This window comes from Equus asinus, chromosome 22 (assembly GCF_041296235.1).
Source record: "Equus asinus isolate D_3611 breed Donkey chromosome 22, EquAss-T2T_v2, whole genome shotgun sequence".
In the NCBI taxonomy this organism is placed as follows: Eukaryota; Metazoa; Chordata; class Mammalia; order Perissodactyla; family Equidae; genus Equus; species Equus asinus.
In genome coordinates, this window is record NC_091811.1 from 29,699,989 (window position 1) to 29,717,887 (window position 17,899).

Below are 17,899 nucleotides of genomic sequence, written 5' to 3' on the forward strand. Positions count from 1 at the left end.
TCTGACAGACATTCAGTATGTTAATTAATAAAATGCCCATTGTTGACTGAGTTGTGAGTAAATAACAGAAGCGTTTATACTGACCACCTCCAGTATGAGTTTCCTGATTAAATATTGAGAACTTCCTCTTTCATCCTCCCCAATGGTTCCCAATGGGAACCTCCCCAGGTTCCCCTGATAGTGTAGCCTTAATTAGGACATTGACAGGCCATTCTTGGACTCTGCAGTCTTGATTAAATGCCAGCAGTACTTGGGTTATACCTTGACCAAAGAAACACATACATAACATCATGCTGTATATACAGACATATTTTAAGCTTCAGTAAATTACAGCATTGTAACAGGAGGACTACAACGGACCCTATAACTGGGACATCATAAAGGGTCAAAGAACCCTACTTTACTCACCTGTCAATTCAACAACCCTCCTTCTCCACTTGGAGCTTGGGAGAGACATTGCATGAGATTACTTCTCCAATCATGGTTTAAATTTTTTAAATTATATGCTGTACACTAGTTTAAATCAGTATATATCCAATAAATCTTACTGAAATTTAAAAATATAATATATTAATGAATGTATTCAAAACTGTCTCCTAACTATAGGTTTGCTGATTCAGGGTGTTGGCTCATTCCTCTCCCTCCCAATTGGGTAATATTGTGGTTTGATGATGAGTAGACCCACTTAAGAGAAGAAAATCCCACAATTTAGATCTAAGGGGTCTAAGGCCATTAGAAAAAACGCAGAATTGTCAATAATGACTGCATTAGATTGCATATAGTCAGGAGCAAGAGGAGAAACGTTTAAATCCCTGTCACCAGTTCCTGAGACTAGTGGTTCTCAAAGCTCAGAAACTGGACTGTACTGGGAACCTAACCTGGGAACTTACAGGAATGCAAGGTTTGGGCCCCATCCTAGACCTACCAAATCAGAAACTTTGGAGATGAGACCTGGCAATCTGAGTTTTAACAAGCCCTCCAGGGTGTTCTGAAGCATGCTAATGCTTCAGAACAATTATCTCAGACTATAGACATCTCCCTCCCACATCTTTTATTTTTTTTTTTCCAGTTTGGACCTGGTCAAACATTTGGCCTCCAATATAGTAGATCCTCAGGTATCCGACTATATTATTGATTTTTAGCAAATATGGACTCAAGAACGTTGTGCTACAATATTATTTCCAGGCTCGTAGACTCTCAGCTGGAGATGCTGTTTTATATCAAAGGACAAGTGTCTGAGCACTTAAGGAGGTATACTTAACTCAATTCTGAGTGGGTTCGGAAGGCATCCCAGAGAGTATGGCATTCAAGTTGTTATTAAAGGGCAAATAGGAGTTAGTAAATAGAAACTCGGGGCAAGTTGTGCTAGACAAAGGGAACTACAAGGACAAAGCATCCATTACAGTTATATATTTTTCTCTCCTTCAGAAGCTTAAACAACTCAGTGACTACATTCATTCAATTTTTACCCATCTGTAGCACAGTCACAAACGCATCAATATTTAATAAATATTTTTAAATGAATAATAACAGAATCATTAGCAAAGATTAACCTATGGGATTTTATGTTGCTTTTTAAGGAATTGAAAGTTTGCATCTGAAAAATGCTTAGCAGTGGTCTCTTATTTATTCTTACATCTTACCGGTTGTTTTTAAAAGATAAATTAGCTCGTGCTTCCAAAACATAATTTATTTACATAATTTATGTTTGTACATAAACTACTACACTAATAAGTGATAAAGGTTTTAAAATTTGTAGAAAATTTGGAAAAAAATTTAGATGATGTTACAAAATAAATATTAATGTAATTTTGCTATTTTTCTTCACTCCAGTGTATAATTCCATGTGAACCCTATGGCAGAGATCTCTGACTTGATAGAGAATGTCCTTGAGAATCCTGCTATCTGCCAGCTCGGGGACAGGCACTACAGGTTACCTTGTGCCCAGCCCAGAAACATAGCCTGGCCGTGCTCATAAAGAATGAGCATAACAGTGCACAGGATCATGATTGTACCCTTCAGAAGGATCCCTCAGAGCACATTTGTAGTGCTTATGTGAGGAGCAAAGAGAAAGAAAGAGACAGTATGTGCTCATCATGGAAATAGAAACATGTACTAGGTAAACTGAAAACAAAGATGTAAAATAATTGTTGAAAACGGTGGACAATAGGAGATCTACACTATAATAAATTGTTATGTGTAGATATAATGCATATCCATGAATTTAGACTATTGTACTTGCATACTCAATATAAATTGTATTATATCTTTTGAATATATTTGGTCTTGTGTCTCAATCTTTGAATAATGGGAAATGAATTATAACAGAGACTTCTGCACTATAAGATCAAGGTAACTTTATTTCATTGAATTTCAGGTGCTTTTTGCATATTTAAGAATATAGAGTGTTGACATCTTAATGTCCTTTATTAACTCTGACATTCTCTGAAGATCATGTCCACACGCTTATGCTATAGTCAAGGGCCACATAGATATGGCAGTCTATAAGGGAAAGACCCGAGGGGATAGTGGATAAGATTGTCCTCTTTGCATGTCGAGGGCTGCCTTACTGATAATACTAAAATTGTTTTTAAAGACTATGCCTTTTCAGGCTAATTGACAAAATATTTAGTAACCATTAAAGTGTTAGGCTTTGACCTATTTAGGCAGAAGTGTGTAAGTGCAAAGTGGAGAGGTGTCTGAGTTCTGGTCCTAGTGTGAATAGGATGAATACTGAGATCTGTCTTCATATGGCAGCAGCCTGTCAAAGGGAACTCATAAATGTATCTGCCCGTAGGGTGGATTCATGTAGAAATTTCAGCAGACTACTGTTATGAGAAGGAAAAGCAAAAGAGCCAGGCATAGGTAGGAAAGATTTGCATAGATGCCGTCTAGCACAGCGAGGCTTAGTGAATATTGTCGCCCACCATAGTCATTGCTGCATAGAGACAGATGAACAAAACCACAAGACATGCAGCTTGCACTTTTTATCACATTCACATTTGCTAGTGTTCCAAAATAAAGTACTCCTGTAGAGGCCCCAAGAAGAGATGGTTTTATATGTTTTGTGTAGTGTTACTCTCTGTTGGTCAGTAGTTAGGGAAAGGAAGGCTGAAGAAATTTCAGGCACCACATTCTTTTTATCTTAGATGAATTAAACTCTAGGATTTGAGTGGAAAAAAAACTAGAGGAGAAGAAAAAAGAAGCATTTACATCATCAAACATGAGATACCATTGTGAAATCACAGATCCTAGAATTGCTGCAAGTGAGAATACGTCAGCCATCTGCTAATACTGGACTTCCAAAGAGGGGAATCTCATTTTGTTCCATAATAGTCTCATGTGAAAGGCAGCTGATATTATAAGTGCCTTCTCCTAAAGTAACACCCCGCTAATTAATTGAACTGAATTTTGCACCATGAGTATTTAGAGCACAATAAATACCTTCCTGAGATGTAAAACCTACATCTCATTTGTTAGTTGTCCTTTCCATACTACAAAATAAATAAAGTAGTGCTACATTAAGAAAAATCCAATCAACAAAAATTAAATATGTCCACCGGCATGTTAGCTGCCACTTTTGAAAACTACCATCTCAGTCATTCAACAATGTTTACTGATTGCCTACATCATGTATTCTCTGGCCCGGAGTGCCAGAACAGTACCTAGTGATCAATTGTTTCAGAATAACTTGCAGAGGTTTCAAAAAGTGTGTTCCAAGACCCCATCCTTAGAAATGCTGGTTCTATAGGTATAGGGTGATATCTAGATATCTATGCTGTTTTTTAAGAACCCAAATGATTCGGGTGCACAGCCAGGTTTGGGAAGTTCTACTGTAGAAATTAGAAAGCTGAATCAGACATAGATGCTGCCCTAAGGAGATTACAGTAGTGGTCAATATTCTGTCTGTGTTGATACATCTGATATGTATTGGTGTCCTCATAAAGACTTCCATAAGTTCCCACATTGGGTTTTTCTTTCCCTTATTCTTAAGGAATTTCACGGGTCTTGATACAGTATTCATTATGTGGATTATACAGTGACAGAACAATAATAATTTGACAGGGATATCATCAGATGCTGATTAGCATTAATAAGCAGTGTGACCTGACTAATCACCCACGTTCTCTGTGATGCATAATGTAGTCAGTTTTCAATTATCTTAAAATGGATTAATCACGGTGAAAGCTTTCTGGGTCTCCATATGTTGTGGACTCTTTCCTAATTCAGTTTGTTCATATCCAAGAAATGAAAAATATTTTAAGATTAACTAAATGAAATATTATTGGCGTAAAAAATCACACAAATAATTCCAAAGTAAATCATGTTATTGTGAAATGTTTAAAATTTTTTATCATTGATACAGTTCTTCTCCTTCCTTATATATGTTAACAACGTTGTCTATGTAAACACTGAAATCTATAAAGTCAAGGATATATCGTAAATATTTTAATTATTTTAAGTGACATGACTGGCTTTGAGGAAGTTTTTATGCATGCACAAGTTTTCTTCCCTCTTCTAAAAAACGACTTAAATTTACAATATTTGTGCTGAATACGCCCATGATAGGATAATCCTCATCTCTGGCCCTAGAAAAATTCTAAAATTGCTCTTCTTCTAACCTAGTTGCTTGTTAATGGCACTATAGGAAAAGCAAGGAATCCTATTATGCCTATACACTAAAACTCATATTCTATTTTCAGTTATATGGTACATTTATTTGTAACTATTTAAAAATATTTTAAATAAAAATAATTTAAAAATCACTATGTGTAACTTTGTAAAGATTTTAAAAATTTCTTGAGCACTTACTGTGTATAACACTAGATTAAGAGCTTTAAATTGATTGTAGAGAACACATTGGAGAGATTAAAATAATGCAATATACACTTTATTCTCAATGAGTTTATGATAGAGTAATAAATACAGGCATAAACATAGGTAAGATATGGCAGTGAGTGCAAAAAGAGGACAAAAAGAAGTAGAAGACGCAGCTTGAATATGAAACTAGACAACATTAACTTGCTAAAATCAAATATTATTATGTTTCCTTCCAGAGACATTCTCAGTTGTAAGAAGTCTTGCTAGTTGTCAAAGAAATGAGATAAAGAGGCTGCTTTAAAGTCCAGTATCAGGTGTCAGAGTTAAGTTAAATGGAAGAGAGGTCTCTGGGGGTTTGGTCTAAAGACACAAGAGCAGCCCAGATAGAGGGATGTCTGTAAGTCTCTAAGACCATCTCTGTCTGTCTGTCTGTCTCTCTCTCTCCCTCTCCCTCTCTCTCTCACACACACACAATCTGTTGATAAAAGAAAATAGGCATAAATGAAGACCACAATTAAACACTATCCCAATATCTCTTCTAATGAGATTGCCAACATCATTTTACACATCCCTAGTTCCATCTACTTGGCTTTTGTTTGTTTAGTTTTACTCTCTTCTCTCAAACTGATAGAAACTTTTTTTCTTTTAAGTTTGAAGTTTCATTCTATAAGCAAATTATAGTTGTGATAGCAAGAATTCCTTTGCTTCTTTAAATTTTGCTCTGTTTTGGTGGACTTGTGAACTAAATAAGATCTATAAAAAGAGCAATATAAACATGTAATAAAAGTTATAACAAATGATTGCAGTACCTCAACAAATGTGCACCTACGTTTGAGTTCAGCTGAGATATACAAACAGCTTGTTGTTTTTAAATTTTTTAAAGCTGTATTCATTGTGATTTTTAGCTCTCCTCAGTATTGTTGTTCATTTCCAGAAGTCCGTTAAAATAGGCAATGGTATACTTAAGTTTTAAGCAATGTTAGTTTTTTAAAGCGAAAATCAAATGTCAAAATAAATCCAAATGGGTAAGTCCTATCTTAATAGTGAACATATGTTTCTTGTTCCCTTCTTGCTAAACCCAGATGTTAATTACTACATTCGTCACTACATTGCTCTTTTCCTATTTGGAGCTGGTTGAGATTATGTTGCAGGCAGGATAAATGTCATATGTGTACCATCAGTGAAACCAAGATTATTTTTCAGAGTCTGGTAAAATGCTGGTGACATTTTAGAACCAGAATTATAAATGATTCTTCAGAAGCTCACTATTCTTCATTGTGTCATTCTTCCATGTAACTTCAGTACAAAAATAGTGCGTTGAACTACATTAAAGACTGGACATTCTGACAAGCTACTTTATGAAAAAGGCAATAAAATACAATTACTGTTCAACTTTGATTTAAAACTCTTACGGGAATTCATTTTTAAATTCACATTTTTACAGCACTTCATGGTGTTCGAAAGAGATAGATTTAGCTTATTGTTTTAACTCATAAAACTAAATCTTGCAGCCATTTCTAGATGTTGGCTGGCCGGTTAATAAATGGGAATTCTTAATGTGTTATTTTAGAGAAATAAAAAATTGATTTCATGGTTTTATTACATTACTTCTGAGCTTTGCAAGTACTTTAACTCTCTGTAGTCTTGGAAAACATGAGTATGTTCACATGATACAGGAAAAACATTTAGGTTTTGAACAACTTTAAATTGATCAACTCTCTCAAAAAATCAATCATTTTAAATTACAAATGACTTCATAATATAATTGGTAAACTAAATATTAATAAGAGCTCTGAACTTAACAAAATATAAGCTGATGCAAATTTTAATTTAAAATTGCTCAGTTCACTTTCAAATTTGCTTTTTGTTGACTGAATTTCTAATTTAATGGCACATTATTAAACATTTAAAATCCCGTATTAGTTAGACAAACATCTACTCTAGCAAAGAAAAAATGTATATAACCTCATAGAGCATGTAATATAGCTTAATGCATTTCCCTGGAACCATTGATATCAAAGAACAATAATTTTAAAGTCTCTAAGACAAATCCCAATCATTGATTAATTTATTTACTGAGATATAATATTATACATAGGAGGGATGTTGCAAATATTTAATAACTGTTAGTGTACATGTATTGACCAATCTGGATGACTGCCAGCCACTAACCACCTTTGTGGCCATACAATTTGCATTGGCTGAATATTTGCTGTATTGGAGAAAACTGTAGAAGGAGCAAAAGGGAATGGGGACAGTGAGGAGTTTGGATCGAAACACACTAAGCTTGCATTGCCTATGAGACTTCTAAGTAGAGATGTCAAATGGAAAGTTGAATGTCTTGAGGGGAAAAGAGAGGCTGGAAATATTGGAGTTGTCAGCAAATAATTGGTTTTCAAAGCTATGAAACTGGATGAGATTACTTACAGTGAAAACGTAAACGTAAAGGAGAAGAGGTTTGAGGACTAGACCATGCAGCAAACCAATTTCAAAGTTTGAGAAGATAGGAGAGAATCAACAAAGAAGACTGAGGAGGAGCAACCTATTGGAATCCAGAAGAATGTGGTGCTTGAAATCCAAGAGAAGAAATTCCTTCAAAGAAGGAATGATCAGCTGTTTCAAATGCTACTTATGGGGCAAAAATTGAGAATTGACTACTGGATTTAGCAAAATGGGTATCACTGGTGAATTTAACAAGAACAGTTTGATGGGACTGTTGAGAACAAAAACCCGATTAGAATGGATTCAAAAGAGAATATGAAGAGAGGAATCTGGGATAGAGAGTAGAAAAAAATCCTTGCAGGAGCTTTACTCTAAGTATGAGCAGGAAAAAAATAGTGAGCAGAGAAATGTAGGTCAAGAATTTTGTTTATTGAAATAAATTATAACATATTTGTATGCTGATAGGAAGATCCATTAAAGAAACAAAAACTGATGGTGCAAGGGAGAAATGAGGATTTAGCCAGAGACCAGAGTGGTGACCTTGAGTAAAGAAGAGGGCATAGGATCTAAGGCCCAAGTCAGTCTGAAATTAAAGTACAGTCTGTCCATATAACGAAGGGAGGGGCAGAGATGAGCTAAGATGATAGGTGTGTTGGTGGAAACTTATAGAAATTCTTTTCTGTTCCTGTTTTTTCCATCAACAAGAACACCAGCCTTGAGCAGACTGAAAGAGAGGGAAAGTGTGTTGGCATTTTGAGGAATGAGGATGGGGTATTAAATAGTCCTGTAGGTGTGTGGAATAAATGGACTAGTGATATGTGTGGAATTGCCAGAAAATCCTGAACACTAACTTGAGGGTAGTGAACATTCAGTGACTATAAGATCAGTAAGTGTGGTTGAGTGCTTTTCTCCAGCAACATTCAGTGGGCCAGTTACAGTTGCAGAGTTGGCAGAGGGTAACCAGAGTTGAATATATTGCTAAGTGAATAATAAAATAAAGGGAGAGAGGGCCAAAGGAGTTGGAAGGAGTACACAGTGGAGTTACTGTAAGTATTGACCATGGGATCCAAATCAGCACGGGAGGAACGTGAGAATATGAAAAGGTTTAGGGCCAGTGAAAAGATCTTGACAAAGTCAACAGATTGTTTCAGTTATATAACTAGAGAGAGTGAGCTGGAAAGGAGGGAGATGGTGGTTGTAGACTGGGAGGCTAGAAATCAAGATAATGGAAGGGCTTCAGACACGGGTCAAAACAAGATGAAGGGAATAGGAGTGAGTGACTGAGTAGATACAGAACAAGATCACTGGACTAGAGGAGTTCGAAAACAAAGAATCTACCATAAGGAAGGATGATTTGTGTGGATATTAAAATAAATGTGAATTATGATGAATACTATTGGAGAAAATGACAATGTTCCAGAGTTAAAAATGTTCAAGAAATCGAGGCCAATGACCTAGAAATAAGTAGACAAGTGCAACAACAAGGGAGAGAGGGCAATATAGTCAGTAGACATGATATTGAAAGCAGGGCATTCTTCTAAAGGAGGAAAGAGTGGTGGTTAGAAGAGCAAGGAGATGCAGGAAGGATACCTACCCCACCACCAGGACCAGAGTTGTAAAGGGAAGGAAAGATAGCACAACCACCATTTCAGAGCCTTAAAGGGAAAGCAGAATGGAATGCTCAGAGAATATAATATGTTGAACATATGAGGAATTTTACTGACGACATTCTCCAAGAACGACTGCTGTTTTTTCTTTCCTCCTCAATGCACTGTCATCTTTCTAAAAAATATCTGATCGTAATGCTTTTCTGCTTAAAATTCATCAATAGGTCACAGTAGTTTTAAGTTTGTGCCAAAGACTAACATACTCTAGGACTCCTACGAAGTTCTCTCTAGCCACATCTCCCACCTGTCCCCCATAGGCACTCATCACATCTATAGGCCACTGGAAACGATAACATAGACAAGCGTGGACTTACTGAGGATGCTCTACCAGTCTTTTTTTGTAGTAATTTCAATCAGTCAGCCACTTTTGCTATCTGGTGTTCAATTTTCTCATTTCCAGAATGAAGTAGTTAAATTCAGAATTTTTTACCTGGGAAACTATTACCATTTGAAGAATTAAGTCAAAAAGCAACATTCTTCATAAGGTGAGAATCTCCTAGGTATTTCAGGACTTTTAGAATAAGTGACCTTGTTCATTAATTGCCATTAATTGTACCCTCCAGTCATTGAGACAACCAGAAGTGTGCCCACACATTCTCTAAACACCTCATGTTGTAGGGTAACTAGATAAAATGCAGGCTACCCAGTTAAACTTGAACTTGAAATAAACAAATATTTTTTTTAGTCTAAGTATGTTGCAAAAATTGCATACGTGTCATCTGCTTTTATTTGCTACATCTGATAGCCCTACGTATGGGTAGCCCTGCTGAGTAGGATTATACTTATAGTCAACGTAAAAATGGTACCCCTTGAGTTGCTCAGTATACAACCTACGTAACTAAATGTAACCACACTGCTTGGGGGTCAGTGCAAACCCAGCTAAGGACATTGGTCCAGGTTGTCAGTGAGAGCAGTTGTAGCACTAACATTTCTATAATTCTCCAAACTATCCGATGGTACAGTGTGCTGAAAAAGCTGTGTGATGCATGCACGTAAGTAAAGCCTGGTTTGAGAAAATTTTAAAATCAATTATTTTGAAATTTAGTAATATTACTTTTTCTGCTCTCTTCATCTCTTTTATTGGTTTCTCGTTCCATTGACACTGGATCACATTTCTTCTTGAGAATGAAAACAATCTTGTTATAATAAGAAATTAATATTTAGTATGTCACCCACACCTGGAATTACAAATGAGGATTTCAAGAATATGACAGTGTAAACACAAGGGAATAATTAGCTAGTGGTGACATTTTAGACACTAATTGGGAAGATATTCTGCCTACTATTGAAGTTTAATAACCATTGGGTGATGAGGTCAAAATGTTGCCAGAGAAGAATAATTGACTAGTTGTCAAAGGCCAAAGAAGGTCAAATTTCCTCCAACAAATTCTGCACAGTCTGAAGTTTGCCTTTAAGTTTTCAAAGTGAAAAACTTGATTTGGTCAACTTCCTGAATATAGATACATTTCTTGAGGATGGATTCCTATTAAACAAGTTCACAAGAGATCAATATATAGAGATCAAAATTAGTGATTAACTAATTTACAGTGATGCATAAAAGTGCTATATAGTTAAGAATATTTACATTTGAAACCCAATGTATTCTATATCTGAAGACAGATCTCAGTTTGTTTCTGTTAACAAATATTTACTGAGCAGAAATACTGTGCTAGGCATGAGTGAATAAATGACAGTCTCTGCTCTTGATATCTCATTGATTAGGCTAACGAGAGTAGAGAAGAGAGCATGTGATAAACCTTGGGCAGATGGGTGGATAAGGGTGGAAATGATGGAGAAAGGAGCATGTAGGAAGACATGGAGGTAGGAGAGCATGACACACTTGAGGAAATAAATATAAATCAGCATAATTAAGCATAAAATACTAGAAGAGAAACGGTGAGAAATGAAGATAGGGAAATGAGCAAGATCCCAATCAAGATAGGTCTTGAAAACTTTGTTAAGCAGTTGGTCTTAAGAGCAATGGGGGGCCACTACCAGGTTTTAAGTAGTTAATTATTAGATTTTTATCTATCATTGTAGTTAATTATTTTATCTATAATAGTAGTTAATTGTTAGATTGGTTTACCTGAAAGGAAGAAATGGAGGGGTGAGATATTAAGGAGATGAACTTCATAGGATGAAGCAATTAATTTTATGTTTGAGGTAAGGGAGAATGGAGAGTCCAAAAATATACACTTTTTTTAGCCTAGACACAGGAAAAGTAGCAAATTAAGGGCAAAGAAAATGCATTTAGTGGTGCACTTTTTGGGTTTTAATTGTCTTTGTAACAGTTAAGGGAGTCAGTAAATAAGTATTTTGCTATAGAGGGCTACAGCTCAGGAGATAGATCTGGGATTAAGCTTTAGAGTAGTGCATCGTTATAGAAGCCACTGGAAGGCATAACATCACCCAGAAAGAATGTGTTAGAGTAATGAGAGAGAGGGACCTAGAACTGAGGGACACTAGAACTTAAATTATAAGCAAAAAAAGAAAGGAGCCTGAAAAATAGTCTAAGAAGAGATGCTTGCACAAATGAAAAAAAAAAAAAAAACTGGGAGGATTTGGTATCATAAAAATAAAGGAAGGAGAGTATCTCACTAAAAATTAAGTAGCTGTATAAGGGCCAAGAAAATCCCCACTGGATTTGGAAAAAAAAGTAAGTTTGTTAGAAATGCTAGTAAGACCATTTTCAGAGGAAGATTAGTGGCAGAAACCTGAGTGTGGTAGATCATAAAGTGAATAGAAGCTGAAGAAGTGGAACCAGTGTGACTGTTGACAACTCTTTCCATGAGTTTGTGTCAAGGAGGAGAAAAATAGCACAGAATTTGAAAGGGTAAATTCCTGACAAGATATTATTTATGTGTGATTATACTTTGTTTGGTTTGACTCATCTGTTTGTCAGTTGTTAAAATGGAGAGTTGACCATACTTTATGCTGATGAGAAAGAAAGAAGGTAAATAGATGGGAGTATTCTACAAGTTTCCCCAGGAGAAAGGAATAGAATCCAGGACACAGATGAAGGGATCAGCCCTGGATGGTGTTTTAGTTTGCTGGGCTGCCATGACAAGGTAGCATAGACTGAGTAGCTTAAACAGAAATATATTGTCTCGCAGTTCTGGAAGCTGCAAGTCTAAAATTAAAGTATCAACAGGATTGGTTCCTTCTGATGGCTGTGAGGGAAGAATCTGTTCCAGGTCTCTCTCCTTGGCCTGAGATGGTCTTCTTAGTACGTCTCTTCATATTATCTTCCCTACATAAGTATCTGTGTCCAAATTCCCCCTTTTTAGAAGGACACCAGACATATTGGATTAGGAGTTCACCCTACACCAGTATCACCTCATCCTAACTTAACTAATTACATCTCCAATTGCCCTATTTCCAAATAAGATCACATTCTGAAGTGTCATGAGTTAGGACTTCAATATATGAGTTTTGAGAGGACACAGTTCAACTTACTGACACTTCTTCCATTGTAACAGGAAGAAAAGGGAAAACATGGCTGTGTAAGTCTGTAGATTTTGTGGCAAGAAATTTAGGAGTTTCCATCTGCCTTTTATTTTCTCTAAAGTACAGACAAAATCATCTGCAAAGGAGTCAGAATTGGAAGTTTAAGTTTCCTGGGAGAGATTTGAAAGAGCCGCTGCACAGAACAAGGGAGAAGGCTGGCCGAGGAGAGTGCCAGGCAGCTTTGACTATGGCATCAGCTTATGATAGTCACAGGAAATAATCAATTATTTAGTGGTGCACTGCAGATAATAATGTAGGTTCTCTTGGGGAGGGCCACTTTGGTTTTATAATGGCTTAAAACAAAAAGTGCGCCAGTGCCACTGAGGAAAAACTATTCTGATTCTCCAGTTAGCCCATTCTTTTGGAGCCCAGGTGAAACGTCAGTTTGTGATCATCTCAATTTAAAAGAGAAGCACACTCACTTCTCTGTCTAAGATTATACATAACTACAATTTCTGTTAATGCGTTCAATATAATGTGTTTCCTCCATAGATTGTGTTTTAAAGAAACGAATCACCTTATGCATCTTTCTATTTGTAAATATCCCCTAGCATTTCCTTGATGCCAATGGTGTAGTCAGTACTTGTCTGTGTTCTTAGAATTGAAACTTGAGGAGTAAGTGTTACTCAGTAAGTGAGCGTCTGTGTCCTACTGAGAGTAATTTTTCTCTGAAAGCCTTGTCCCAGGCTTCTAGAAAAGGGAAGTGTGAAATTCATGCATAATTGTAAAATTCAAGAATGTAAACATTATGCTGAGCGCCAAGAGCAGAGCACACCTGAGTCTCTTGAAGAAATATAAAATTATCAGACATCCAGTGTCAGAGAAGTTTAGTTTAATTTAGAGTAAAATTATAGTATTGACTTAATAAACTCACTAATATATTTGTCTCTACTTATGGAATCTATGTAAACAAATAATTATATATTTGGGTCACTGTTTTCATATACTAGTGAATAAGAGCAATAAATAAGCATAAGATATAAAGAAATATATTTTGTCTTATTTTTCAGAGTGATTGTGTACTTAGTTTTTTCCTTTCTGAGCCTGTGCAACAAACAATTGAAGAATCATCACTTGTGGATCTAGGTAAGTAATTTCATCATTATTACTGTGTTCAATTATTGAGTTTCAAAATAATTGTGCAAAAAAATCACTGTAATTTTTCAATTTTCAAATTAAAATCTCTTCTTAAGAATAAAGCTGTAAGAGCCTTTTCTAATCATCTCTAAAGCTTTTTAACCCCTTAGAATATGTTCATCAAGTTCAATTAAACTCAGATGTTTGTGCAATTATAATAACTACATGATGCCACACTATGAACTCATTGCAATTAATTGTGCATTGGGATGGAATTGCATGTCAGAGTTCTTGTTTTCCCCTGCAAGTAAGTCTTGCAGTTTACTCAACATCTTAGGAAGCAACAAAAATAAATATTAGGCAATAATAATGATCATGAATTCTCTAGCAGTTTCACTCTTATTTTTTAAAGCTCAATAACTGCTCCTCCTCCCTCATGAAGTCATCTTTCATTACCGGGATCCCAAGCCAGCCCAGCACACCAGCACCATCCACCCTGTTCTCTGCCAAATGTGTGTTAATTGCAATTAACTATTCTATCATCTCTCCTAGATTGTCAGAGACTCTTTTTGAATGTCTTATCAGTTTCAAGTGTTTGTAATATAATTCTCTTGCCAGTGGCCATTATAATATAATTCTCTTGCCAGTGGCCATCCGATAATGACGCTGGTTTTTGTCTCACACAAGATTAGCAAATGCATAATTTATTAGACCCCACCTCCCTTTTCTTTGCAAGTCCCAGTCTTCATTTTATCCACATCCACCTTTTGATTCTCTACCTTTAAGATTAGGCACGTCTGCTTATCCTTTCTGCTTGTATCTGACATCCTAGTTACTTACCGGTTGGGTGTACAGTTCTGTTCAACTGGATCAGGTTGTACAATGTAATTGTTTATTTATTAAATTGTATATTTAAGTTGCTATCTGCCTTACTGCTCCTGTTAGACTGAAAGTCCTTACATCAAGGACTCAGTTTCCCACTATGCATTGCTCTGTACTCACAAATCCAAAATTAATCTGTGAGGATTGTACCTCTCTCATTCCCCCACATTTTATTCAGGTGACATCACTCTCTAAGGTACTTTGCTTATATAGGCAAACCGTAGACAATATTAAGTAAATAAGGTAATTTCTTACATTTTATAGCATGTATCTAGAGAAGAATGATGTCTACAGTATAAAATATTTCTTTTTGTATTGTCATAGTTCACAAATATCTAACAAATATCTTCTTTTTAAAAATACTATTAGCTGGAGAGATTTTTTTTACGGTCAATAGTTATAAACTTTAACTAACCATATTAAAAAGTAAATAAAACAAAGTTGCAAATTTCCAGAAATGTCAGATTTTAAAAATGGTACTAGGTTAGCTTCTATTCTGTCATTAAAGTCCTTAAAGAAAATTGTTTTTCTGTGTTTCAGAAAATTAAACTCTGCATCACTGTCAAATTTTTAATTTTGCTGATAGTGGTATTTCTCTGTAAGGTGTTTTGAAATACATATAGACACAAAAAATTAGGATTATTATTATAAAAACTAAAATGATTGAGAGGTTTTTTTCTGGTTTGCTTGTTTCTTACTACATCATACGAAACTCAAGATTTGTTTTGACAGTGATAATGGGTGAAAGATTTGATTCCCAATATTTTTAGATATGGGCTGCATGTGAAATACAGCCTATTATCTTAAAACAACAGAACACATCTTCTAAGCAGAATGTGCAAATTATTAGAACAATTGTGCATTCTTTAAAGTGTGTCCTCTTTCATACTTCTGAATTCTTAATACTTTTGTCACAGAATATCAGTTGATTCTAAAGAAGAAGCACAATATTTATTTTAATCACTACTCTTGTCAGTTAGTTGGAATCTTGAGTTTATGCTGTTAAATGATTAGAGGATAAAATCATTCAAGTGTAGTAAAATATTGGTTCACATAGGATGACTTTAAGTAAAAATCCCAGACTTCACCGTTTTACTACCCCTACTAATAAACTGACAGAGTGGATTCTGGGTACTTGTGTATCTAGACACGGGACATAAAGATCATATTAGCAATAATTTGTAATCCTGGATCTGGGAGATATTAACATTCCTTTGCTTTTACTCACTAACTAAACCTGACTTGGTAGAACAATAGAAGAATTTATCTTTTTCAAATGCCAATCCCATGATCTGTCTCCTCTACCGAAGACTTTTCCTTGGCTTATCATTGCTCTTAGGCAGGGCCAACTTCATGGGCTTGAGACCTGTGCAGTCACACAGGGCAAGGTGCTTAGAACAGTCCTACACTTGGTTTAATACTCTGCTGTCACTGTCTTAAAATTCATAATAGTTTTTGTAAAAGGGCCCCTGTATTTTCGTTTTGAATTTTGATTTTACTGAGCCTCAAAAATTATATGGCTGGTTCTACCCCCTGAAGATGAAGACCAAAATCCTCATAATGGTATCCCAGAAGAATCTGGCACCCATCAGTTTCCCTTTCCAGTCTAATATCAGGCCCTTCCCCATCTTTATTCTTGTCTTTTTCCAGCTCCTCAACTAAGACAAACTCCTTGGTACCTCAGCGATGCAGTCTTCTCTGCCTGGACCACTTGACTCCTATTCTACCTTCTCCATCCTATTTTGCATCCTTCAGATCTCATCTCAATTGTCTTTGCTATATACTCCTATCATGTTTTTTCTTCAAAGCATTTATTACAGTGATGATTATGGTTTGTGTGCTTCTTTGTAGACTAGAAATTCATGAAGGCATAATCCATGCCTGTATGGCTCACCACTATATCACCAGGGCTTAGCTCTGTGTCTGGCCTACTCGAGATGCTCCATAAATAATTAGTGAGTAAATGATTGATGATAGAAAAAAACAACAATGGAAGACTCATTGATATTCTCTAACAAAGTAGCTTGTGGTTTTTATAAAAAGGACAAAAGAGAAGAAACCAAAATCCAAAATCATGCTACTCCTCCCACACTCACCACTTCATGTGGAAATGCTCTAGAACAATGAATTCAACACCTCCCAACCACTAAAATTCTCTTGAAGTATCACCTGGAAAAAAAACCTTCTACAAATTATTACATTAATTATTATGAATACCACACAACCAAGGCACTACCCAGAAAGTTGCTGGATTTTATCTTGTATATTCTTTGATTTTCTAATGATATGATCCTCTCTACTCCCCCAAAATTAATATAGTCTATATGCCAAATAATATCTCCACAAAAAAAAAAATTATCCATCCTCCACCAGTGCATAACTCTGACACACAAAAGGTAGATTTTTGTCAAGTTATAGAAACAATAACATTGGTAGTGGAGTAGAACCTGATCAAAGCCAACAGTTGTCAGGGTTAAGAGGATGAATTAATGAGCATGTTTAGACACCATTGATAATTACAAAGAATTGCAAACAGGAGCTTTCAATCATTACCTTACATCACTACCTCCAATTTGAGATGTTAATCTAAAAGGGAACTCGAAACCATGCATGGCAGGGTCTCTCTGGTTAATCTTCTAGCTACTTGCTCTGACAGAGCCCAGATCAGTTATCTATAGGTTGAGGTACATTACCCAGGTGTTCAATTTAAATTTTAATCATATGGAAGGATAAGAAGTGGATGGCTAGCACTACTTCAATACTTATATTAAGGTTTTTTTTGAAATTTTCAGTTGAAAGCTTTAAATACTATGCACTTGGCTATATTATATATGTAATCTCACATTTTTAATTAGGAAATTATTTTAGACTTTTACTTTTGGCTGAGATGGGAAGGAAAAGATGAAAAGAAGATGTGAGTTAGAGGACTTTCCTCTAATTACCTCATCTCTAATAGCAGAGTGTAAAGGAGATCTCTGAAATCTGACAAATCAAGCGATAAAAAATCTTAGCATATGTAATATTAGTATTAGAGAAATACTAAGGAAGATCAGAAAATTGAATATAATTGAGTGGTAGATGAAATTAAAGTGAGAAAGATTATGCACATTGATTTTATCTTTGCTTCCATTAAGAAACAAATGTTGTCAAAAAAAGGTCTAAGAATGTTAAATAGAAGTAACTACCAGAACAAAAATGAAACCTTTCCTAAGTATCACAAGTACATAAAAATAAAAACAAATTACATAGTGAAAGACTTTCTTAAAAATTGTAAAAACAAAAATGTTTCTTTAACAACATAAAACAATAAGAGCAAAGAGAAAATGTATCTATTATATCAATAAGTATAAACCGGCTTAACTCATCAATTAAGAAAGAAGAATTTTTCACTTGTAATAAAAGTGTAAATCATACCTGTATCCTCATGTAAAAACAGATGTACAACAAAGTGATTTTAAAAGATTGAAAATTAAAATATAGGCCTCGTTATATTAGGCAAATGA

The 17,899-nt window shown here is 35.4% G+C and overlaps 1 protein-coding gene across 13 annotated transcripts in view; it reads left to right on the forward strand.

The window, feature by feature from the left end:
• PIK3C2G (phosphatidylinositol-4-phosphate 3-kinase catalytic subunit type 2 gamma) overlaps positions 1 to 17,899 on the forward strand; it is a 514,208-nt gene that overhangs the window by 456,518 nt on the left and 39,791 nt on the right. For 11 of the 13 annotated variants that reach the window (XR_011496940.1, XM_070494347.1, XM_044775186.2 and 8 more), the window contains one exon: positions 13,448 to 13,523. Coding sequence is in view for 11 of the 13 variants with exons in the window: in XM_070494347.1 (XP_070350448.1) it covers positions 13,448 to 13,523 (76 nt within the window). In the remaining 2 variants the exon portion in view is untranslated. Of the gene's footprint in view, positions 1 to 1,833; positions 6,499 to 9,330; positions 9,416 to 13,447; positions 13,524 to 17,899 lie in introns of those variants that run through there. The other 2 variants (XR_011496939.1, XM_070494353.1) reach the window with 2 other exon arrangements.